At 40.6% G+C, this 25931-nt stretch overlaps 1 protein-coding gene across 2 annotated transcripts in view; it reads right to left on the bottom strand.

Annotated features, from left to right (window-relative positions):
* Positions 1–25931, bottom strand: part of tbl1xr1a (TBL1X/Y related 1a) — a 47768-nt gene that overhangs the window by 8273 nt on the left and 13564 nt on the right. Inside the window, exons 2-4 of one of the 2 annotated variants that reach the window (XM_005451127.4) lie at positions 19172–19237; positions 18465–18597; positions 2740–2841 (exon numbers count right to left, since the gene is read on the bottom strand). In XM_005451127.4, coding sequence (XP_005451184.1) covers positions 2740–2797 — 58 coding nt within the window. In that variant the 5' untranslated portion in view covers positions 2798–2841; positions 18465–18597; positions 19172–19237. The remainder of the gene's footprint in view (positions 1–2739; positions 2842–18464; positions 18598–19171; positions 19238–25931) is intronic. The other variant, XM_003444294.5, reaches the window with a different exon arrangement.

A 25931-nucleotide genomic window follows, 5' to 3' on the forward strand; every position in this document is an offset into this window, starting at 1 on the left:
TGAAGAAGTTGTGTTTTTTTCAGTCTTAATCGCGTTTTAATACTTCAACCCTTTTTTTTTTGAAGTTTTTGTGGTGATGAAAGTTACTGACCCTCCGCAGAGCCGACGCATTAATGAAGAAAATGCTCGACCTCTGACTTGTTAGTAACATGTTTGTGAAGTCGTTGCTGTTGGACAACAAGAACTGCTGCGTCACAACCGCATGGCCCCCTCACCTCTGTCAATCTGCAGGTAACATCTAGACTTAAATAGTGGACTGACGTACTGCTGAGATGCTGCGTTTACGGGAACCGGTCAGACATACGAGACTTTGTTTATGGTTGCCACTGACATGTAGGCATAAAAGTGCTTTTGTACAAATGTGGTGACGTTTAAAAGGTTTCCCATAAACAAATGGAATTATCTAATCCAGACATCTCCGTCTTTCTGTTCTGATGTACAACCTTTCATTGGGATATAAATGGTCAAAGAAATGTTAATATTGACCATTTATGTTTGAGTAAATTTTAGCTACCCGTGTGTTGAGAAACAGGACAAAAGCTTTGACTGAAGTTAAATCTCAAAACCATCAGCTCTCTTGTAATGATGATTTATCTTCATTCATTATTGGACTATAAATACAGAACAAGAAGTTTTGGCTCAGGGTATCAGTTATCCACATATCTGCTGGCTGCAACGCCGGCCCCAAAGGCAAAATCTGAGAACACAAATCCAGAAATACTTGCCAACTAATTTCATCACCGCCCATATTTGCTTAAATGTAAGAAGCTGTGGATGTTTTCCTGTTATCATGTGATTATTGTTGAGCTCATCCTTAATTTGGACAGCTGGTCACCCTTTTCATTTTAGAGCTGGTCGAATTCTTTCTCCTTCTTTTAATAATATTTCTCAAAACCTCTGATTCATTAGTTGTAGATCCACAGCTGAGACAACTCTCATCTGTGTACACAACGAGTCTGATCTGAACAAGTCCCACTCTTTGCAGCCAAAGTTTTCCTCATCACTCGGCAGCAGAGCAGTTTTGTTTAAGTCTGCCTTTGTCTACATCCTCAAAGTGTTGCCTTCCAACAGATTGACTCCAGTTCAAATATATCTGATCAACCATCTAAATGATCATCCTTATGATGGTCCATAGCTAATCTGCCATTTCTGCTGTGATGGTGAACCCATACCACAGTCTGCAAAATGGTCATTCCAGATAACTTCTGTCTTTACTTTAAGTCAGGACCAAACTTATATAAAACGAAATGCAAATGGCTCTTAATGATCTTATTATCTACCACATTGCCAATTAACACTAAGGCAGCATTAAGGGTTAAAACCAGTCCAAATTCTTTCCGCACCAATTGAATGATGAGTGCCTGTTTTCCCCGGTGTTAAAGTTCAACGTCCAGGCATTCAAAAAAAGAGGATTTAGAAGAGGTGGAAGTTAGCGGTAAGTTAGCTAGCCATTTAACATCTAGATCTACGTACCATGTCCTGAGTGACTAAATACCAGCAAAGTTTGGGCGGTGGGCGAAGTTGGGCTAGTTGACCTGGTGCCAGCTACAGTGCTGTGGTTAGACCCATATAAACACACCGGGAACAAGGAAGACACTGCATGAAGGTTAAATTGTTCTCAATAACGGGCAGAGACAAACACCATCATAGAACAGGAAGAAGATATACACAGATAAAACTTCAACCAACAGTACATCTGATCCGTCTGTAGCACGAGGTCGTTAGCATGTTGCTATGACCTAGATAAAAACCCCAAAGTGACACTATTCATTTAGTGTGTATGTGGTGTTTGGGACACCTAACTGTGGGCTCATCTTATAGACTTGCTGCACATGAGCAGTAAAAACAAACTGTAGTGGCGCGGAATGAGAGGTGACCATTTTTTGTCCGTCTCTTTCTTGACAGACAAAAGCTGCACATAAACCGTGATCGATACATCGCTTAACAAGCTAAGGGCCTCCTTAACCTTCACCACTTTTCTCCCGGTTTCTCCTTGTTTCCCTAAATCCATACAACACATGTTATTTCGACCCATCTGATTAAGCGATGGACAGACACCGGTCCGGCCGTATGATTCATTCTGGCTGTGTGATGAGGTCTGTCTAAAACACTGCAGACAGCCTGTGCTGTTTGTCCTCTTTTAACCACTCTTGTTTACAATGGCATCATTATATTCTGCTTTTAAACAACAAGCAGCACCACACTGACCGTGTTGTGTATACAAAGTGACAAAGATGATCCAACAACCTGACAGGCAGCTCGGGCATCTGCTGACTACCCTACCGCCTATAGTACGACAAGGAAAAAAAGAAACTAATTTCTGTTCTTATAAATGTAATGAAAACAGATCCTGAAAAAAGGGATTAAATTCCACCCAAACAAATAAATGATAATATATCTTAGAAGAGACGATTTTTGGAAATATCAGAAACTGTCTCCTTGCTCAATTTGTGTTTAATTCAGTCCCTTCTTTAAAAAAAACCCAACAAAAAAAACAGGATAAATGATTTTCGGTGTTCACATTTCCAATTTACTTTTTTATAACAAACTTTTAAAGAGTACTATTGATTCATACAGCTCATTTTAATCATCATTAGTGAATAAAAACACACATTTGTTGTGATGAAAACTTTAAGTCTGTTAATGAAAACTATAATGAGCCATTTTGGTAGAAAAGCAAAGAACTATTAAAAAACGATAAAGGTTTTCATGAAGTGGAGAAGAACTGGAGCTGGATACCTGACTCCTGTAGGTATCTGTAGACCAGGAAGTTGACCTCATCACTGCTAATGCTCATCTTTACTCCTGTTACACCATGAGGTCAGCACACACACACCTAGCCTGGAAAACAGAGAGAGGTTCATCAGTGAAGGGCAAATCTCACCAGTTATTTAAGCTCAAACACAAAGTCAGTTTACGGCTGATGTTACTGTGGAAAAGGAAATTACTGCAGAGCTAGTAACACACTTAATCACGTCACTGGTAGCAAAGTACATAGCCTACAGCTGCCCCAGTGCACAACATGATCACATGACCCTCGTCTTGCAGGGCCTCAGAATTATCCTGCATTTCTCCGGGGTGACGAGGTGAGGATCTACACCAAACACATGGGGGCAGATAAAACAAAGTAAGAAAGAAAGTTTAGCACCAGCAATTTGATTACATTTTTAAAAACATCAAGCACACTGAGGCACTGATTCATGTATTCACTGAGACAGCGTGTCTACATGCCTGTGAGTCAAGACATCTGATGGAGTGTCATTGTTTTACTGTTTGTCTGCATTTTAGTCACTCTGGTCGTGCTATTGTCTGTGCTCATGAGCACTCTAAGTGGCTTTTACTGTTTAATATTTTATCTGATTATGTCATTGTTTGATCATTTATGTGCTTCTGACTTTGCTCTGTGCTTTTGCGTTTACGTTTCTTGTTTGTGGCATCAGCCTGCCAGGGATGAAGAGTAGCCTGTATGGCTAAATATATGGCACACTGACATCATTAATTAACACAAGCACAAAATTGACAAAAAAATAAAATAAAATCAAGGCTGCAGCTTATATCTTAACAACAGGCAGATTAAACACATGCTATTGCACTGGTGCTAACTAAAGCTGGACCAGCGAGTCTGTTTAGTTTACATCAGTTGACGTCTTTATTTTTTCGATGTGATCCAGACCATGCTGGCTGTACGTTAATATGTGTTACAATTACTTCTCAGTTGGTGTTTTATTCACAGTGTGCCCACACCCCAAGCTGCTCTGTTCCCTCTGACCACATATTTAACATCTGATGCAGTCATCTGGGCACCGGCCCACTACAAACTACTCAACTGAAAAACACGAGCGGGAAGGAAATCAGCAGGACAGAAACACTTCTGCTGGTAGGACTCCTTTCGTGTGTGCGCTCAAGCACATGTCACATGATTTGACGTTGCCTTTGTGTGTGAACTAATATGGCTGGGAACCGCAAGTTTAACAACTGCGGGGTTAACAAGTGCAGAGAGCCGATTCCAAACAAGGACCAGTTCAAAGCCTGTTTCCCCCAGAGAGTAATCAGGCCTGGAGCTCCTCGTCTGCAGCCCCCCCACCCGCCTCCCAGCAGGAGTCTCTCTGTGCATTTAATGGTAGTTAAGTGATTGAAACTGTCTCCTGGGTACTGTGGACACATTTCTTTTCAGAGGATTTTAACCTTGCGTCATCTGGAACAGCTCAACATCTCCGTACACTGAGCAGTGGCCTTAGCATTGCTGGATGCTGAGCTGAGGGAGGGGGGAGAAGTTTCCTGCTACTCTGATGAGCAATCTCTAATGACAACCTGATAAACTGGTCGCAGCGACGAAATATAAGACACAATTACACACTACAACTGTGAAACATCAGTATTGTAGTAGAGTAGAGCAGATCCCAAAAAATTAAATTACTCATGGATTTTTTCTTTGAGCAGATATTCTGTTTTTCATTCTGCCGTTCTGATAAAGATCTAACGACAGAAAAAGACATTTAAAAAGCACAATGTGATGCCACTACCTTTTTGTTGTTGTTTGTTTCTATCCAAACACCATTTTCTTAACTGCTTATCCAATTCATATCCCCAGCTATTACCGAATAAGAGGCTAGATGCACCATGGCACAACACAAAATTGCCAGTTGGACGTTAGTCGTGCAAACCAAATGAGCACGTTATTGGACTGTGAGAAGAAGCAGGAACGAACCACAGGGCCAACATTAAACTCCACACATACAGTTAGGGTTGGGCAGTATAAACTGTATTTGGTAGAAACGATATGAATTTGGCCAGCGGTAGAGATTTTGACTATACCGCTCTACCACGATACCGCATGTTGATCGTGTCATCAAGCTGCGCCTGTTTTGGGCGAAAGCATCGCAGCGGCTGCAAGCAATATCATCTGCAAATTATGCGGCGACCGTAATAGCGAAGAGACGAAGCACGTTTTGCAATATGTGGAAAGCCAAAAACTGCACTTCCTCCACTAACGTACCATTGATTCATTAATGTTGAATTCTCTTGCAGCTGCTCTATTCCCATGTTGTTGCAGTATATTAATGACTAACTTCGTATTGTGGATGGATTATCTCATTTGTTCTCCTGACTAAAGTTTGGTCCGTTTACAGCATCCTGCCATGTGATTACATTTGTCCCTAACCATCAGAAACCCTCACGTTAACTTTTATCGAGTAGAAAAAAGTTTGTGTTCATCCTCCAGCTTCACTGTGTTTGTTATGCTAACATAGCTGTGTCGCTAGTGATCACGTAGCACATCATTATATACCAGCTAGCCCAACTTCAGTAACCCTAAAAGTCACTGCTGTTTAGTTTTCTGTCTTCATCTATGTTGGAAGTGATAGCAGAGCTGTACGTTTTAATTTTTTCAGAAATCTCTCAGTCAGAACATGGTATATCATGTTTAGGTAACTAGCTTAATAAGCTTTAGGTAAATTAGCTAACTTCTGCTAATTTCCTGCTAACTTCTAACACTGTTGTATTTAATAAATTCTGTTTTCATGGATGCCTGGATGTTAAACTTAATTGTTACACCTGGTAAAGCAGTAACACTGATCGTTTTATTAAAGATGAAAGAATTTAGACAGTTTTTAACTCTCAGTGAAGACGCAGTGTTCATTGATTTTGGGACCTGAAGCAGACGGAGTTTTGGACCCAGATTACTCCGCGTAATGCTCCAACAATCCATCAAGCGGTGCGGCTTCGTAGCTTACCAAAGTCGTACTAAAACATTTTTGACAGATTTTTTAACGCCGTGTACCACGTAAAATCGTTTGAGGTCAGTAAGAACAACCAAAATTCATATATAAGGCGCACCGGATTATAAGGCACACCGTCGGATTTTAAGTGCACCTTATAGTGCGGAAAATGCGGTATACAGAAGAAAAGAATATATCGCTATATATATCGTTACCGCATATGCTTCAAATCATACCACGATATGGATTTTAGGCCATATCGCCCAGCCCTACATACAGTCCTCGCTGGCCAGCAGATTCAAACCCGGAACCTTAATTGCTGTGAGGCACCGATGCTAACCACGGTCTTGTGTCACCAATAGAAACAAACAATCTGACCTGATTTTATATCTTCTCATTTTTAATGAGACCACAAAATTGATGAGATTGCAACAGCAGCCACAAGCACTGACAATCCCCCCCCCCCCGCCCTTCTCAAAAACGAGCTGAGTAACGTGCACTTCAACAACTTTTTGGATATGTGGCCAGTACTGGCTGCCAGGTGCAAGTGCTCACTCTCCTGCAGCAAATCCACTTCTGTCTCTGTCTGAACTGTTCACTGTGTGACAGCGAGTACCTGTAAATGAGCAGTCTGCACATGTGCAATGTTAAACCGAGTCTGTGCACTGTGTGAGAGGAAAATAAGACATTCTGTCACATGTAAATACAGCTGACTAACAGCTCTACCCTTCAACATGAGTGTGGTGAGTCTGTCAGGCAACGTTGCGGTTCCAAAACGAGATGCTTGAAAATTTCTGCGGTTATTGAACTAAAAAGTATGCGCCCTTCCTGAGATACACCGTTTCACTGACGATTTCTGCTGAAGCTCCACAAAATGGTATTCAAGAATCCGGTGTGGTTTTTCCACAGTAACGACGACAACGAAAAAGTAAGGCGAGTCAGTTGCATCAGCTTCACTGGAGAACAGGGGTGCCATGGCTGAGCTGTCTGGGGATGTGTTCATAACCCAGGAGACAGCAGATGAAGAAGAGGTGGTGTTGTTCTCTGGCGTGTTGGCTCAGCGATACTTATCTGTGCCTGGACCCTCTGTCTCCAAAGAGAGAGGATTGTGTTTTCCACAGAGACAACTGTCAGCAAACAGATTGTTTTGAGGGGGCAGATAAACTGCAGGCAGACAAAATAATGGAAACCATCTCAGAGTTGAGCTTTTCAGCATAATTACAAAAGTAGCAACACTTTGTTGGGGCTGAAATGAGCCGTTCCTGCTGCAGCCCCATGAAACGGCACTACCACAGACACACTGTGTTAAATTAGGCCTCTTATTATAATTAAATCATATGCAGCTGTCAGACTGCTTTCACTTCCAGTTTACTACAGTGTTATACTGCAAGCTAACTTCTCAAACAAGCCACACCCATGTACTTTGTGGTTGCCCTTCTTGACGTAATGTGTGACAATCAGCCTCTGAAAAATACCACAATGACACAAAAATAAACTGCTCTGTGCAAGATCCTTAAAAAGTAATTTTACTGCTTCCACTACTGATCACATCTCTAGTTACACTACTACACTCAAGCTATTTTGTAATCATGTATCGGAAAGTCGTGGACCAAATACTTGTAAAAAAAACTGAATATATTATATAATTTGATATGATGTAGCACAATCCAAAAGAACAACCTACAACGGTAGAAAAAAGTGAGCAAATTCATGACAGCCTACTCAAGACTGCACTGAAACCGACTCAGCTGGTGATACTTAGGGTTGCGAATTGAATGGATCTGCTTCTCTTTAAAGGATTTTTTGTGATGTTTGTCAACTCGACTGAGTTTAATCATCTTGTGAAGCTCAATTGCTAAATGGAGCCACACAGTGAATCCTTCTTACTTTCTGTTTGTTTTTAAGGACACACAAGCTGTGCACACCCTCGTCTTGGGCTTTAGAGTAATTAAACTGAAGAAATTCAAGTAGTTTACCAGGTCTGTGCACCCTGCAAGAAAGTATTCGTTTGTCCAGTAAACTGTTAACAAGCTAGAAAATTATAAAGTGACAAAACAAGGTGGCAAGCCCTCATTCTACCCAACAGCTACTTCCATCTCCCTCGGTCTCTCCACCTATTAAAGACACCAGTGCACCACTTTAACTGAGAAAGGATCAATACATAGTAGCGCAGTCAGTCTGTAGCATATTATACAAATAAATCTCACCCAGTGCAACTGCTTCTTCACTGAAATGCAACTTTGAGGTCAACTGCTTCAGCAGCAGCACACTTTAATTAGGCTCAAATCACTACATCACATTTGTATAGTGACCCAGGAACTAAAAAGTTCCATTTCCATAGGTCATATAGTTCTAGAGTGGGATACATGAAAGGCAAAAGCATCTTTCGACAACTGTAGCTGCCCAACACTGAAAATTTATGTGCTTATAAGAGCACAGTATGATTGTTCCAATACATTCCTCAAAAACAGGAAGACGCTCATATCAGCCATCTCCTGACAGAGTCTTTGCTTATTTGACAAAAGCTAACTGATATACGTTGAATCTACATTATGTGGTATTAAAGCTTACAGTTACTGGTAATGTGTGGTGCTCACATTAAGACTGGAGCTGCAGCCAGGAGCCTCGATCAATAAGCATGAAAGCAGAGTATAAGTTCAGCCACCTGCTGCTGTGCTTCTTTTAACGGGGAACCTGTAGACGGTCCTGTCAGAGATCATTCAGACCTTTTGCACAAATCCCTCCTGACAGCAGTGCTGTTAGTTTGTAAACAGTGAGCTGTAGTTCTCTCTACCACCACTCCACTGCAGTGGCGCTGTGGAGCCATGAGTGGCAGCCAGGAGCCTCTGTGTTGACAGTGTGGGAGAGTAAAAGGGGGGGATGGGAGAGGAGAAGGGAATCTCTGGCTCTACATTTTTTCCCTTCGCCTCTCTCCCTCTGTCTCTGTGCTGCCAGTGGCAGACTGGCCTGTACAGTAAATGTTAAATCTAGTTACTGCTCAAGGAGAGAGGGGGAGGGTAGGAGACACACACACACACGCACGCACGCACAAACATACAATCAATAATCCCCCACCCCCACCCAACAAACAACAACAACAACAAAAACCAGGACAGGACTATTACAGCAGCATGTGACCTGTGCCATGACCATGAAGTTGCTCCCGAGGAAGCAAGACTGAAATCACACCAATAAGAATAAAGGAGCAGGTGGGCGTGGGGGGCTGACCTTCACAATATGAAATCAATATCGCTAATAAATTAGATTTGCTTTGGTTCATCAGCTGACATCCATCACTCACAAGGCCCCAATCAATAAGAAGGAATTCACTTCAACTGCCTTTTAATCATGTTTTATTTGAGATTGCATCTCCTACATTATGAAGAAAACACTTTATTTTAAGATGCTTATCATAAAAAAATGACTTCAATAGTGTAAAATACGACCAAACAGAGTTACTAAAAATAACATAAAACCTTTTTATTTTCAACACTAACACAAACAACAAATTTTACTCTCTGGTAACAATGAAGTACAATGAACTCTAAGTTTTAAGACTGCACTACTGGTGCCCCTTTTGTGTGTCTATCACAGGATACTGTGCTACACCACACACACTGCAATTCCATGGACTGCAGATAGCAATCTTCACACAAAATTTCCTCTCTGAGCAGTGCAGAACATTTCTAAATACTCGGGTCAATAAACAGCTTGCATCATCACTCAAGTTAAAAGTAATTAAAAAATGTTATGTTGTGCCACTTACTACTCAGCTGTTTAGTCAAATGAATGACAAATTCCTGTTTGATTGCCCGGACTGATGAATGAAAAGTTTGTGAAAATATTCTACAGAGTAGTAACCGCTCGCAGTCCAAACATTTCACCTCTAAAGAATTGTGGCAACGATGTTCTTTTCAGTTCCACATCCTGACCAAGTGACAGAGAAAGTGTCAAGGCTGTGTTGTTTATCACTGATCTCATGCAACTGGAAAAATCTACAGGCCTTTTGGTGAGTGTCGAGTTCATCACTGGTTGAAATTTGCTAGATCAGCGGTGGAACACCCATACTATGAAATGATGACGATGCAAAGTGTTGTGTTATCCAGTAAGACCAGACACTAGCTGTTTAGCCAAAAAAGTCATTCGGAAAGTGTTTACAGAGGCAACGCAGCGAGAGCAGAGGATAGTTTTCTGGTAGACTTCATGCAACTGTTCCACACAAACACCAAGAGAAGGAAGATCTAGCACTAAAACTGAAAAACAAAAACAGAAATTCCCAAATTCTAACTCGATGTTAAAGCAATGCATGTTTAATAAAATATCCTGCGTTGGCGCAGTTACAGCCCTTTCTAAACTTGATGGACAACAACTGCTATGCTACCGAGACATTTCCCCTCCACAACATTTGTTTCAAAACCTCACGTATGTATCTATAAGCAGCAATCACTTGGCGCACATGGCATTCAAAACCAATCAAATTTAATACCAAACCAGTGATTCAAGATTATTACACTTGTTACGTAAATTCACTACACAAATAAGGACCATTAAATCAGACTGTAGCATTGACTATTAGCCGCAGTATCTGCAGATATATCAAAAATTCCCCAATGGTTCCCACTACCATGAGAAAAAAAAAGGGAATTGTCGCTTGTCATTACAGTGGTATTACGCGCAGTAAAGTGTGACATTAGTGGTATGGTTACAGCACAGCATTCTGGCACATCGCCTGTCGTTTTCTCTGTATTTTATGAGGATTGGTAGGATATGAACAGCCGCTGGCTGTGTGAACAAAAGGAGCCGCTGGCTTTACTGGAACAGTCTGAACACTTTATTTTGCTAAAGTATGTACCAGAGGAGCCTTTATAAAATGGCAGGTGCATGCAATGAAACTGAACTTCAAACAAACTGCCACTGCACACCCGCGTGTCTCACAGTACTGCGTGTCTTCTTGTCTCTCCCACTCCGTGACAATAATATACACCATTTAGGTTTCGTGTTCTTTAAAGGTATTTCTGCATCAATGCGTAAAGGAGACCCAAGCTGTGATGTCTGCTGCTCTGATTCTACTCTGCACCAGTGCAGATAAAATGGGGCTCATTCCTATTTAAAGCCTCTCTCTCTCTCTCTCTGTCTCTGAGACCTGACGGTTTGGCTCTATTTTCAGAGCAGCAGAAAGAAAATTCAGGCAGTGGGGGGATGGGATGATTTAAAGGAAACCATATTTCAAATCATCTCTCACTGTATAACGTGTCCAATTCTTCTGAAACCCGACAGAGTCACACATGAAAATCTGATTCTCACTTATTGTGCTGCCACAAAGACACTGAAAGCAAAGGCAAGACAAAGGTTACAGTCAGTCTGGAGGAATTCAGAATACATGTAGAAAACTGCGCCACCAAAAATATTAGCAGCAACAACATCGCAAAAGACGGCGCAGTTATTGATGTTTAAAGGCTCGAACACATTTCCATGTTTGTATTTTTATTCTGGGGCTAAACTAACACATCTGCAACATTCATAGCTTAAAACCCTTAAAGATAAATAAATAAATAAATTGCATTTCCATGCTCGGTGCAGAACAAACTATTAGTTCTTGGTGCTTTTAGATTTGCCCACTCTGTGCCAGCTTCGGTGGTTAAACAAATAATCTGCTTGTTAAGTGAAGACACATCAACATCAAAGCTTCTCCCGGATGAGGCTCTCTTCTTTTTAAAATCCTGGAGTGCTTCGTTTCTTGAGTTTTTTGTTTGTTTGTTTTTTAGCAAACACAAGACTATTCAGCCGTTCTCGGCCTTTACAGCTCTTCATTAGCACTATTCATGTGTAGCATGCTCAAATATGGTTTGAAAAAAACTCCCGATACTCACGAACACTACAGGGCTGCATTGTTAGGAAAAGAATCGCTCTCCAGTCAACCACAGCTTATATGGCTGCTAGTATTTATTTTTCACTCCCTGGTTACTACTCAATATTAAAGCTCGATTTAGACTTCTGCAGGAAATTTACATCCTAACTTGAGTAATAACCAGAAACTCCTTTTATCCCTACACAGAAACCGTCTATGCCTTTCGCACACACGGCTCTTGCTCTCAGACATGCCTGGGCTTGTGAGCACTAAGTATTGTAAACACATGACGTTGCTGTAGCAATGACATACAAATATGACACTTTCATATCATGTAAAAATCTATATTATTATCATCATCATCACAAACAATATGATATGGCACAGCCCTTATGCTTCTTTGCAAGTGAGACCTTTGTGCCTATGTTGCTGATCATGATCTATACACAACACTCAACTAGTGGGCCTTGCAAGCGCATCCTATATTCATGTTGGCACCATTTGCAGAGATAACCAGCAAAGCTAGCTCATCCACCTCCTCCACGGCTGATGTAATTCCAACTGCCACACTCTCAAATGTCTCTTATGAGGGCAGCTCTGGGATTAAAACAATGAAAAGGACACTCCTGCAAGCTGTCACCAGACAGATGAGCACCGCTGAAGACAAACCACCACAACGACTCGCAATGATGCTTTGCCCAACGTGTAGGGGTGAATCTGGAAGATCACTCTCCCGCCAAAAACAGCATACTGAAAATGTAAATGTGGTTCATAGCCTGAATTCAAGATGGGTTTAAATTTGCAAACATCTGGGTAGACCTGTGATTTTTTCCCCCTAAGATGTACTACTTTTGATTCTATGTTTAAACCACAGCTGGGGCATTGGAGACTTCAGAATCACCAAAAAAGGCCCCTCGTGTGGAAGCAGCTGCACAAAACACAAGAGCACCTTTATGAACGCATTTAACCAAAGACTGCAGGAGCACGAAGAGCCCGGTACAGCAAACAGCTCGAGCCATGTCCTCAACACTTTGGTTTCCTGAGTTTACTTAGGCTTCCTCGAAATTCCTCTGTGCCCCCCTGCACCAGCGTAGAAAGTGAGAGGCTGTTTGCATGGTCTCTAACAACATGCACGAGAAAATACAAACAGACTAACCACAGAGAAAGCGGAAATGTTTTTTTTTAATGAGAAAGAATCTGCAGCTTAAGGAACAAAACTCATCATTTCTCTTACTTATCTGGAAATTCCAGTTCCTACTTTCACTAAAGATTTATAAAAAACTTTATTTCTATGTTACTAAAGCTCTTGTTTAAGATGCTCACTCACACACAAGAAGGAGTCCCAGCCCCTTCTGCACAGCGAGGAAAGCACCTTATTAATTAACGCTGGTCTCGGACAGATACTAAATACTCCATCAGTATCGGTGCATCCCGAGGTAGTTGTGTATGATGCAATGACAACAGAAATGAATCATAATCTGCTTGTGGCTCTCCCCTCCCCCTCTCCTGGGTTACTGGTCGCTTAGAGTGACAGATTGCATTGGCAAGCCCGGCTCAGGCTCACATGGCCAGTGTGAGGTCAGAGAGGCTAGCTGTCTGTCGGTGACAGATGGTAGCATGTAGGCTCTGCCAGCTAGCCTCGCTTGACGGGCAGTTAAACCTGCTATGGGCAGCTCGTGTCCATCTGAATGCAGGAGGTCAGTGAGGGCCACTGAATCAGCGGTGGTTATCTCACAGTGAGCTGCCGTGATGACTAAGATTAGGAGACCTCGCCCAAGTCAGAATCCAAATCACATTTTGAGAATCTCTTTAGAAGGTCAGGTCTGATCTACTTATCTGGAACCAGTCCTGGTTACAGCCTGCTTTGCAATACCCATAATCATGTTGGACACGGGACTGGCCGAATGCTAATGGGAGCATTTGGGTTCTACTGTTGGATATTTACCTGACGGTGGGCATTACTTTACTGGTATACCAAGATAACATTTGGTTCCTCGTATAAAGCAATCCCAATTCAGTTCCTCGTAATCAATTAGCAAATATACCATATTGGTGTTTTTTTGTTTGTTTTTTCAGGTTTTACACTGGAGTGCCCTTAGGCTTCTTTGCACACACAATGACACCTGACATCACATATTAAGCCTTTTGTTTTCTGTTGTTTTTAATGGATTTACTATAGTAAGCCATTAATCCGCATACCCTGAGAAGCAGGCAGGCATCCATTTCCAGTAACATACTGTGAGATCAGAGATACTGACTCTAACAAACAAGTTGAGTCTATTTACTGACAGGTGAAGTTAACAGATGACCACAGGTCAGGTGTAAAATCTTGGGTTAGAACATGATGTAAAGACAAAGAGTCCCCATTACATGTATAAGCAACCCAATGTAACTCATTGATCTGTAAATGCAAAATAATGAATACAGGGAAAACAAATATGGCTTATTCTAAACACTGTTAGTAGTATTCAAACTCTCTAACCTGGGTTATATTAGGGTGATTTTTTTTCACATTGCCTGAACTGAACTGATAAAACCTGCTTGTATCAGAGAGACATACTTTGAAAGCAAAGGAAGACTGCATCTGTAAATATAAAACAATCACTTATGTCCTGATTTCTTAAAAGAAACAGAGGTAGGGCAAGAATATTATCACAGGCCTCGCCACACCAATACACGTCAACATCTTTCATCTAAGAAAGCATTTGACTTGTAATGTCCTTAAGAACTTGACCACATGTGGTTACGCTGCAGACTAGGTTACGCTGTTGGAGTGAATTTGGTAGCTTAAAAAATTTAGCATGCATCTAGATGTGGTATTTGGTGCAAGACGACTGATGACGTGCTTAAGTTGGGAAATATTGCAGAAGCTGGACTAGCCGGAAATTTTTACAATATCTGTTAAAGGTGTGTTGTGATGTGTGTTTTCTCTACTCTGGTACTTTGGCTTCAGGATTATGCATTACTCGATGATTGTAGAAAGGGAACAAAGCTCTCAAAGGCTGAAAGCTAGCATGAATTAACTTCACACAGTGACTCTAAAGCATTACTCAAAACTCTGCAAATCAATGTTCTTTTGAAAGAGGAATACATTTTTTAAAAAGTATAGGGAGATAATAACTAGCTGTCTCCTGGAATCTCCAGCTCCCTCTATTCCTGCAGAAGTCAACACTGTCAACACCAACACGATGTTACTAATGTAAAACATGAAGGTCTATTTTTATCAATTTGTCCAACTAGCAAACATAAGATATGTAGAATATGGCTTTTGGCAGGTGGTCGAGCGTGCCCATGATTTAGTGTGCATTTTCACAAGAAGCAGAATGCCAAAGAAGTGTTTAAAGGAGCTAATGCGGAGACTAGGATTTAGTTGGCAGTGGTATGTTAAATGAAATTATGGCCTGTCCACACTGCTCTCTAACATTCCTGAAGCAGACAACCCAACATTCACTCGAACTTCATGCAATTATGGGCCAGCCGTGTGAATGTAAAAGAGGGGACAGAGAAGTTTTTCTCTTTCCAGCCCTCTTTCTTCCCCATTTTTCACTCAACTATGTGTCACAGTTCATGAGTACAGCTCAATACATCTCTATCAATGTCTGTCTGGAAGTGTGCCCCGTTATCTGCATTTTTAGGGAGTGTCTTCACTCTCTGTGATGACTGCTTTTCAATCTGCCTTCTGGTGTGGCCATTCAAAAAGACCATACACTCACTTGAACTGGACAGTAGATTTAAACAACCTAAAATATTTGAACCCAGTCCTATTTATTGTATATTTGCCATGTACATTGTGACAGAAAGACAGAGAATATCTGCCCAATATAACTGTCTGCCTCTTCAATGAGCCTCTATTGTGGAACATGTAGAGCTGATATGGCACAAAAATGCATTTCTGAAAAAGAGGGGACCAATTTAAATGCCACTGTTGGCAGTCCTCCTTCTGTGCAGCCTCTTTAAGTTTGCCACAGTGGCACATTAGCTTGCAGCAGATCTCTGGACAGAAGAATCAATACCAACTGCAATCAAAGATGGTCGAATTGGAGTTCACCCAACTGCTGGATGAGGTCTCGGGGGAAGGAGCTGAAAGCTACTGTGGACATCACAAAAGCTACCTAGCCAGTGAGCCAGCTCATAAAGAAAACACGAGGCCAGTAGGTCCAAGCCAAGCTGGTATGCTTTGGTGGCCATTGGTATACCTGGGTGTCCTACCCAACTAAAGACTACGTGTGGGGAAAATCTACCTAGAGATGCTACCAAGTTGTATTTGTTCAAATTTAGCTGAAATAATACAACGATAAAATTCAAGTCACCATTGCAGTAATTTTCTTCTGTGTAGCCAAAGCTGTATTTTATTGCACAGTCCTTACAGAGATATAAACCACTGAGGGAGATGTCTACAGATTAAAAAAGAGTTGTGGCATACCTAATCTCACCTTCTATCCGCCATGCCTGATCTGTATTTGGCTATCTCACTTTATATCTTTTCATTCAACTCTGATTTTTCCGCTCTCTCACTAAACGAGGGTTTGAGCTTCAGGGTTAACCAGGGACACATCCTTTGCAGGAGGTGTGGAATTTTGCAGTCCCTTCAGGACACACTAATGGACAAGTCTCTGAAATATTTGTGGTGTGATTTCAGAAATGGGGGCACATTCTGGAAGAGTAGCTCTCGCGCTGGTTTCTAGGCAAAGTGATACACACGATCAATACAGTGGGCTGAATCATTTTAGAACAAAGGCTTCTTTCTTCTCCTGTTACATACAACAGCCTTGTGAGAGCAACGCAGTGTTCTGCACAAGTGCATTAATAAAAACACAAAACACAAGCTAAAATCAGAAGCCGGGTTTTCTAAAGACTCGTCAAAATTCAGAAGAGAAATGACATCCTGACAGAATTCTCCTAAAACCAGACACAGATGTCGTATTGTCTCGCTCCTGGGGTGATAAAAACTATTTTAAATATGAGAAACAATACTGGCATTCAGAGTGAAATTAAAGTTGTTAGTAAAAGGTTTCTGCAGGGCATAAACAAATTGGCTGTGTAGTTTGGCACCACTGAGTTACATGTCATCCTCAGCACAAAAACCAACAAAACACACCCCTGACATCACTGCCTTCCTCAAGTAGTTCAACCACTGCACGTTATATCACACCAGAAAACACCATTTGGAAAATGACTTGCTTCTTGGTTTCTGATATGAAAATGTAAACTGTACCAGTGCTTATAGGCTCTTTATGTAAATAACACTCTCACTGGGTGACTAAGAGCTCCAGTGCTGAGTTGTAGCATCATGAATAAAACAAATAAGCAGAGCTGAGGGCTCTACAGTGGAGAAAACAAAGCCTTCCAACGAGGCTGACCTGACATTAACGTGGCTAACTGTTAAAGTGGGTGAGAGGAGTTTTTAGCAAGTCAGAGCAAAACATTGCGATTAAACCTGAAAACCGAACCAACAATGTCAGAAAGTTAGCACAAAATCGCTCGCCATGTGAACTTAAACAAGCACAACCAAGAACCTGGATGTGAGTCCTATCTAGCAACAGTGCGTTTTTGGGCAGGGTTCACAGGAAACCTGCTGGATTCTTCAATGGTACAAAACAGGAAGAGGGGTCTGTTCCTCCAGTGGAAATCAAACAGACGCTTTCACACATTCTGACTTTCACAAGTGGTTAAAGACCAAAAATAAACTCAGTACAACAGGAAAACAGTGGGGGAACAATGACACTTGTGTGCGACTAACTGCCAGTAAGCCTTGGGGAAATTTGAAACCTGTTTGTTCAGTCCAGATGAATCACACTGGACTCGTGAAGTGGTCTCGGTACAGTCACAAAAGTAAAGTAATTTTTGGATTCCAGTATAACATACAGGAATCAGGGCTCCAAAACTGAGGCCATACTGAACCACATCGCAGGCTACTAGCAGCTAGCCAAAGAAAAAACTAGTATAACTGATGTCTCCAGTCTGATTACACCTGCGAGGAAAGTACTGCAGTGCAGGATTAACAGTTTAGTGAGCTGTGTTGAGTTTTCAGTGTCACAAATGTGGCTTTACCAGGTTAGGCTGACATTATGGCAAGAGTTTCAGACTTTTTCTCTGCGACATGCTGCAAGTGCAATATAGATACTCAGCTGAAGGAAACTGTTTGATATATGCAAACCATTCGGTTGTATCTTAGTAATATTGCAGAAGGAAGCCGTGCTGCATAGTTACAGGAATGTGACTGCTGGTTATGCAGCAAATGTAAAAATCCTACTTTGCTGCCAGTTCTGGTTTTAACCGCTGGAACTGTATCTAATAGGACACAAATAGTCTATTTGTAGCCCATTTACCAGCAAAAATATGAATCAATAAAATTTATTTAATTTTCACTTTGGAAAAAAGTGATTTCTACATCTCCTTTGCTAAGCTGTGCAGACGTGTCAAAGCTTATAATAATACTGGTTTTTAATTCACTCGTTTAAAGTTTGATAATCCTAAAAAAAAAAAACAATGGCAAGAGCAATGAGCGCTCAAAAAATATTTTCACTTATAAATTCAGAAAATCACCCATTTTCTGGTGCGATGCGCTCTTCCCTTGTTTACATCACCACTTTTGCTATTATGTTTTTTTACAGCTCTCTATGAATGTTTCCTCTGATGTCTGACTGAAGAAGGCACCACTTAATTGGACCTTTGCAAACAGAAGAATCAAATGGTGCACAATTACAGCTCACGTTCACGCCAAAGTCGTGCCCAGAGTCGTGCCCCCCCGTATTCCTGTCACCACTGCACTCTTAAAATGCCAAAAAGAAAACTTAAGAAAAAGAATAAAAAGATACACTTAACAACCCTATTTCAGAGCCTAAAGCCAAAATCCTGAGTTCACAAAGAAAGTTAATAGCAACCAACGTAATACTCATGTCTGGCTGCAGTTTTAGGTCTTGCTGAGCACACTAACAAAAATCTCGCTATGTTGACCTTGATAGTACAACCCTCAGGATCCGTGTGCGTCATATCAAAATCTTTCCTCTTGTTCCCTTCTGCTTTTATGATCTAATCAGATGAAAATAAAACATCAAAAATAACCTTTAAGAAAACAGAAACAACACTAACAACATTACCAATCCTTTCAACCAGAGCAACATTTGAGAAGTACTTCAAATACAGACTCTTTTTTTATGAGAATCTTGCTAAAATAGAATTATTATCCATTAAATATATGCTTTTGCACCCTTGTGCAATTAGTTTGAATCGTCCAACATGGCACTGGTGTAGAATTACCTCCGTCTGTATGTATACAACTAGAATACATGGTACATAAAAGAAATCATCATGCCTGACTAAAACATAATTTCTCAGAGGGAAAATACAAGTAAAGGAAGAAATTCATTTTCTTACATATGAGCAAGAATATGCAATAACATGATCAAGTGACAAAACCCAAAATCAATAAGGAAGTGATGACAATTCAAAAGCTATTATTATGAAAGAACACACTGTCTTTGTTTATTTTATTTATTTTTTCGGTCCTATTAGAGTTGGGGATATTTCAAATCCAGGATCTGAAACTTGCATAATCTATGCAGATGAAACATGTTCAAATGCAGCCTGGCTATAGATCACTCACCACAGCAGTAAGTCTGTTTGCACCACCAGTGTTTTCAGTCAGGACCTTGTACCATGTGCTCAGAACCTGCAACAAGAAGCAGTTACAAACTCAGTTAATGGTCTCTGAATGGAGGTGTTGTTTTCAACCATGCAATTAGAAAACAACATATATCACAGCATGTGTTCGACATTTAAAACGTAAGTTTTAGAATTTACTGCAAAGTGTCTATACATGGCCTGTACAAGCATCATGTGACACATTTCTAAAAGGCATCAAAAGCAAAGTGGAGGGTTTATTTATGGGAGTGAACACATCTTAAATTTGAATTATTTATCAGTTCACACAACCTTCTGTAAGTGTGGAAACTGCACATTTATAATGTGCTTGAAAGGAGCTCATGAAGAGAAATAAATAACTACACTTGCATCTTTCACATTTGAAATATTTTCATGAGGGATAATAATGCAGGAGCATGCCTATGAATCTACCTTGGATGTATTAAATGCACCCCTTCAAGTTTTTGACCCGAACCTGATGCAGAGCCGATTGGACAATGTTTCAATGAGCGGGTCCCATTTTTTCTCATATACTATGTTATGCTGCATACTAGCAAATGCATGTGGACATTTCTGAAGGTGCACAATTTTTACTAACCTTTAATTTTCCACTACTTTTTAAAAAACCTTTTATAAAAAAAAAAAAAAAAAACACAAAATAGAAAAAAATATCCACTGCACTATTAGGATGCATGAGCATGCAATGTAACACACACAATGTCTCATATTATTTACTGCTTTCCACTGATTTGTGGTGGTGGTGCATATCTGCACATGTGGGCATGCACAAGGAGGCGCAAATTAATGATCAAATAATTCTAATAGTTTCTAATTTACAAATTATCTCATCCAGCAAATAGTCTGCAGCTGGCAGCTGTAATTTATGTTCTGCTCTGGTAAACTGGGCATAGCAGCACATGATCCAGTTCTCAACAAGCTGCAGGTTCTGGCTGGAGTTCTCTGCTATCTGTGCATTCCCAGATGACAACGACGACTACCTTTGCCAACTGTGGTCCAAGACAGTGGGACTGGAGTCCACCGAATCCAAGACCAGATGTAGGTAAATCATACTAAGGAGCGCCACAACAGCAACTTAGCCACCAAACAGGCTAGTTATTACCACCAACTGAACTTTCAAAATAAGACTCAAGGGATTGTTGAGCAGTTAACTTACTTCTGATATTATTCGTCATAATTTATCAGAAAGACATGCTAAACAGAGAATGTTAACAATGCTGGTTTTAACCTTTATCAGAAAATAAAATCAACGCAGCATTACTGGATTTGCTAAAATCAAAACTCCATAGTTCACCCTTTAAACAGATTTCGTTGCATGCATCACTTCCCAGAAACAGCCAGCACCCGTCTGCCGGTGTAAGAGGAAATATTTTCACCGTCTGCACCCACAGTGGTAAAAACCATCAAAATGTAAAATGATACCTTGCTAATGCAATGAACTGAACATAAAAAAAGCTCACTGTGTCAGCCAGCAGCACATGGCGACTGAATGGCTTTACCATGTGACTGACACTCATTCAGACATCTGAACAATGGCTCACCTCTTTAGTCTGAGCACAGATGGAGACAACAGCACACCAGGGGAGCCTGCTCGCTGCCCACATTTCCATCCAATGGGTTACCATAAAGAAATGTAAAGCAAACAGTAACTCTGTAAAGTATTTAATGTTCAATTTTTAGACAAACTGGGATTCGGCCCTGTGGTAATTGTGAAAGCTGCAGACTGAGGTGATGCTTGAGTGTTACTGGATTGCATAACGCCTTGTGCTGCAAATCACTGAACATTAAGATTTTTCTTTTCAGGCTCCTCCTCCCAGCTTGCTGCTTCCTCCCCTGTTTTCTTTGACCTTAATTCCCTCTGTGCTTTTCTCCTTTTAGTCATTGTTTCCATTGATTCATCTGACTCTGCTAGCTCTATAAAGTGATGGTGAGGTTGTAGTAGAGCCGCAGAGCAAAAACAGCGATAACCTAAGAACAAAGAAATAGAGTGGGAGTAGCTGGGTTTGACTAGTAATGTCACAACACCAAAATTATCAGTTTAATACAATTTCAACATAAATATGTTAGCACAGAATCTACAAGAACACCACAGAATACCTGAAATATCAGGAAAAGAAAAAGAATAATGGGTTAGACAACACGGCACTTAAAATTCTTCTTTTTTAATTCACTTTAAAATGTCAGTTTTAAGTTTAACGGCCTACATAGATTGTATACTGCTTTTGAAAGATGGACCTCATTATCCTCAGAATTTTAAATTAGACTGAAAACTAGAAAGTCTAGACCTTAACCTTTATTGAGTCATCTGTGTTTTCATCCATGTGGGTGTCTCTGTGACGATGAACCCTAACCCAAACAGTAATAATGAGATTACTCTGTATTAGGTCAAGCTCACAGTTTCATTAAAAGCTTTTACATGATACACAGTAATACAATGTCCCTGGTTTGTGCCATTTAATAACAGGATTATTTAAAATTAGATCATGCTCAGTTTTGACTCAATAACACATGACTTACATGCGCTTGGCAAGTATTCCAAAAAACACATTTTTCAAATACCATAAATTATTACGAAATAATTGTACAGTCTATTATGACTATTATTAAAACTACTGGGACTAAATTATCTCTTCATATATATATTTCTTTATATAATTTTGACTACATTATCAAGTTAGATTTAAGACTAACTGAAATGAAACAGTTACTTCCACTTTCTGCCAACTGCCTTGTTCAAATTATTGTTGATTAAAAAAACATTGTTACAAAATCAACCGCACTCCTGTTACATAAACCATTTTCACACGTGAAGCTGGACAGTTTTAGAAAAATCAGGTTGGGACATCATCCAAAGCTGCCCTTTCATACATGTAACACACAACAGGAAATATGCTGCCTCAGATACATTCTCACCACTGGAAATACTCTGGTTTTGGCCCGGGATGGCACTAGGGTAGTGCAGAGATTACCACCACTTCCTTGCTATTCTCCAGACAGATTCTCTAGGCCTGCGCCCAAAAATTTGGCTTTGGGTATATTGAATTGTTGTGTGGGTTTTAGGTTGTTTTTTCTTTCAGTTTTAAGATTCAAATTTTCCTTTTTTTTTCTTCTTTTTTTTTTAACTTCTGAACTTGGGCACCATCGTGGGATTTTTTTGCTGTCTGCCCTGGTTGACCTGTTTAGACATGTCCAACTGTCCAAAGACTCTTCTCAGTGTACATATACCTCCCGTTTTTCACCTTCGACTTCACAGATTGTCTTGTTACTGCTAGTCAAGCCTTCAAGGCATTTCATTGTGTAACTTGTTTTCTAGTCTTTGGGTTTCTCGTGGAGGACATTTGGACTTTTTGTCCGTTTTCTCTGACTACCTTTCTGTCTGTAGCCCCTGCCCAGACTAAAGACTGGTTTTCTGGATTGTACTCTTCCTCCATGTGTTCTATATCCCTTTACTCCTGTGACTTTCACAGGCCTTGACATCCCTCTCACTCACAGCAGTAATTATCAAGCTTCAAGTCCACGTATTACCCATTAATAAACTCTTTGTTAAAGTAGTGGTACAAATAAAACTGACAATAGTACAACTTTTGAGCGCATGGGCTGCAACACTTTTCTAGTATAAGCATACCACGTAACACTAATGGCTTATCAGTGATGTGTTTATCAGTGATGTGTTTATCAGTGATGTGTTTAACAGCAATGTGTTTAACAGTGATATGTTTAGTGCTATAACAACTGTGTGGGCCACTCCTTCCTACTATGCATTTCTGGCTAAATCTACTGGAAGAGAGTTGAACAACTCAAAGAAAGAAACTCCGCTGGCAAATAGTGTTTTATGGCAGAGCAATGCAGGGACGCTACGAACAAGTATGAATGCTGCCACTTTTAGACTACATCACAGGCTCTACATAGATTCAATACAGTAGAAATTAAGATTTAGAGGAAGTTCAGTCAGATACAGAAAATATAACATTGGCATAATTGGTATGAACTTGCTTTGTATTACAGGCCCCAGTTTCACGATCCAAACGTCATCAAAATTTCAGTTTCCACCTAAGAGCCTTTACCAATGCCATTGAGAAAGAAATGCTATGATAAAACCAAATGCTGACCCTAGAAATCAGGCTGAGGAATCTGAAATATAAATTGTGTGACTTCACTTACAAGCTAAGCCATGTTTTTCCAAGTCCTCTGACATTATGCACACATATTCCATCTGGTCCAGAAATGTTAAGTATAAACCCTCAAGAGTGAGCTCCAACAATTGTGATGGAGGCGCTAAATAAAAAAAAAAATAAAAAATAAAATAAAAAGTCACAGCGGCCTTTCTATTAAACACAGCACCGTGTGTGCTGTTGTGTGCTTTTGTTGCTGACAGCTTTGTTGCTGTGAAAGAAAAGAGCGCCGATGTTCCAGTCCCAGTATGCCAGTTCTACTATATACCGTATGGAAGCTTACAGATGGCGACAACACTGCCAGCGATTCACATTACTGTCACTACCGTGGCTACTGTTATTTTTGCAGGGCAGTATGACACAGCATGAAGCTTGTGTCTTTATTGGCAGTTTCATTTTGATTTGCCACAGGACCGTGCACTTCCACTGATCAATCACAGGCTGAACTGCCACAGCACTGTATCTAGATGTAGCTATAGTGGCAATGCTAATGCAATACTGGGTTGTGAGGCAATTTTGGAATGGATACCACTCTGGGATTGCAGTGCGCTTGTGCTGACTAAAAAAAACAAAACAATTTTTTCTCATATACAATCATTACAAACAGAAAATGCCAGGATATTTCTTCTTTTATATTAACCTGGTCCATTCATTCCAATAAAATTGGAGGATTCCACCAAATAGGATCAATAATTCACTTAATGTTGTTTATGTGTGCGTGAAGCTGACAGGAAAGCTGTGGAAGGATTCTCCCGGTCGCTCACAGAAGCCTAAAAAGCTTATGTGGGATTCAGTTTCTCACAGAATTGGATTGTATTTGTGGTGTTAGCAGAAAGGCCGGACGTGTGAAAGGGAACGCAAGTATCCTTTCTTTACAAAAATTACAATAGAACAATAATGACCTGTCCCGCTGCTGGACAGTAACTCCACTGTCTGGGAGAGTAGTCCTTCTGCATCGATTTATTAGTGATTTGCTGATATATTGGCATCAGCATTCATAACAGCCAACAAATGGAAATCTAAAAAATAAAAAACCCTCAACTACCTCACAACTGTTAACACTGCATGGTTTGTCCAAAAGCGAACACTGTTAGCAACACACACTTGGAATGCAACTAACACAACAACCACCTGATCACAGCAGAGACAGGCGGTGTGACTTTCGTGTGTCTAAAAGAAAAAAGAGACTGGCCAAATATCTGATTTTAAGATCACCAAATATCAGTATCAGTTAGGACTGGACGATATATCGAGTTTTTAAATATATCGATATATTTTTATACGAGATATGAGATGTGGCAATATCGTTTATATCGATATAGTCTATGTTACGTTATAATTATACTTGTGGAGCCGCTAGTTTGCCTCTCTTTCGTCCACTTTTGTCTCTACGCAATGTTACTCTGCCCCGCCTCTCTCCTTCACTGAACACAACTCCCCCTCCCCCATCGCTTCACCTGTAGGCAACGACAAGATGGACACGGCAGCTATCAAAGAGGAGCTGGTCGGTAAAAAAGAAAACATTTGAAGATTACTATTTTAGTGCTGTCAGCGTTACTCTCGTTAAAATGACGTTAATGCCATAACTGCATTAACGGGGCAAATCTCCGTTAACGAGCTAACCGCTAACGCTAACCGCAATGCTAGTCAGTCCACAACGCGACCGGTTAGCATTGCGGTTAGCGTTAGCGGTTAGCTCGTTAACGCCGTGCCGCTAGCACTACTAGTATTTTCACCATTTACAACAGTGCCATAAAGTGCAGAATGAGTGTGTGAAACTGCGTGCTGTATCCCAGGCCGCGAAGTCTCCGAGCCTCCTGCCCCGGAACAAACCACCTTACAAAACTCGTATACCATATTTTTCGGACTATAACCTTACACTAAAACCCTTTCATTTTCTGAAAAATCGACAGTGCGCCTTATGTATGAATTCTGGTTGTGGTTACTGACCGCAAATCGATTTTATGTGGTACACGGCGCTCAGCAATCTGTCCAAAAATGGTTTAGTACAACTTTGGTAAGCTACGGAGCCGCACCGCTTGATGGATTGTCGGAGCATTACGGCTACCGTAGTCTGGAGCCTCGCGGAGTAATACGTACTGTAGGGCTGCACGATTTTGCATAAAATGAGAATCACAATTTTTTTGCTTAGAATTGAGATCACGATTCTCTCACGATTTTCTTTTCCAATATAAATATTTACTTGTGCACTGCACTTATTAACTGCACATCAACTTCGCAACAGTAACAGTTGAGACTGAACATAAAAACAACAAATGTCTCACTTGTCTACTCTGACGTGACATTTAAGGTGGTTATACAAATTCGTAGTGTTAGCTTGCGGTGCTGCTACTATGGCAAAACACAGCTTGCAAATGATATCTTTTTGACTCTCATCGTCTTCTTTGAAACCAAAAAAACTTCCACACGGAGGAATGAGAACCTTTTCTTGGAATTAATGTTACAGTGGGGTTGTCATTCTCACCGCCATCAGCGAGCTTTTCCTCTGCGCTCATCGTGTTTTCTCCCCAC

Source organism: Oreochromis niloticus, linkage group LG23 (assembly GCF_001858045.2).
Source record: "Oreochromis niloticus isolate F11D_XX linkage group LG23, O_niloticus_UMD_NMBU, whole genome shotgun sequence".
Taxonomy (NCBI): domain Eukaryota; kingdom Metazoa; phylum Chordata; class Actinopteri; order Cichliformes; family Cichlidae; genus Oreochromis; species Oreochromis niloticus.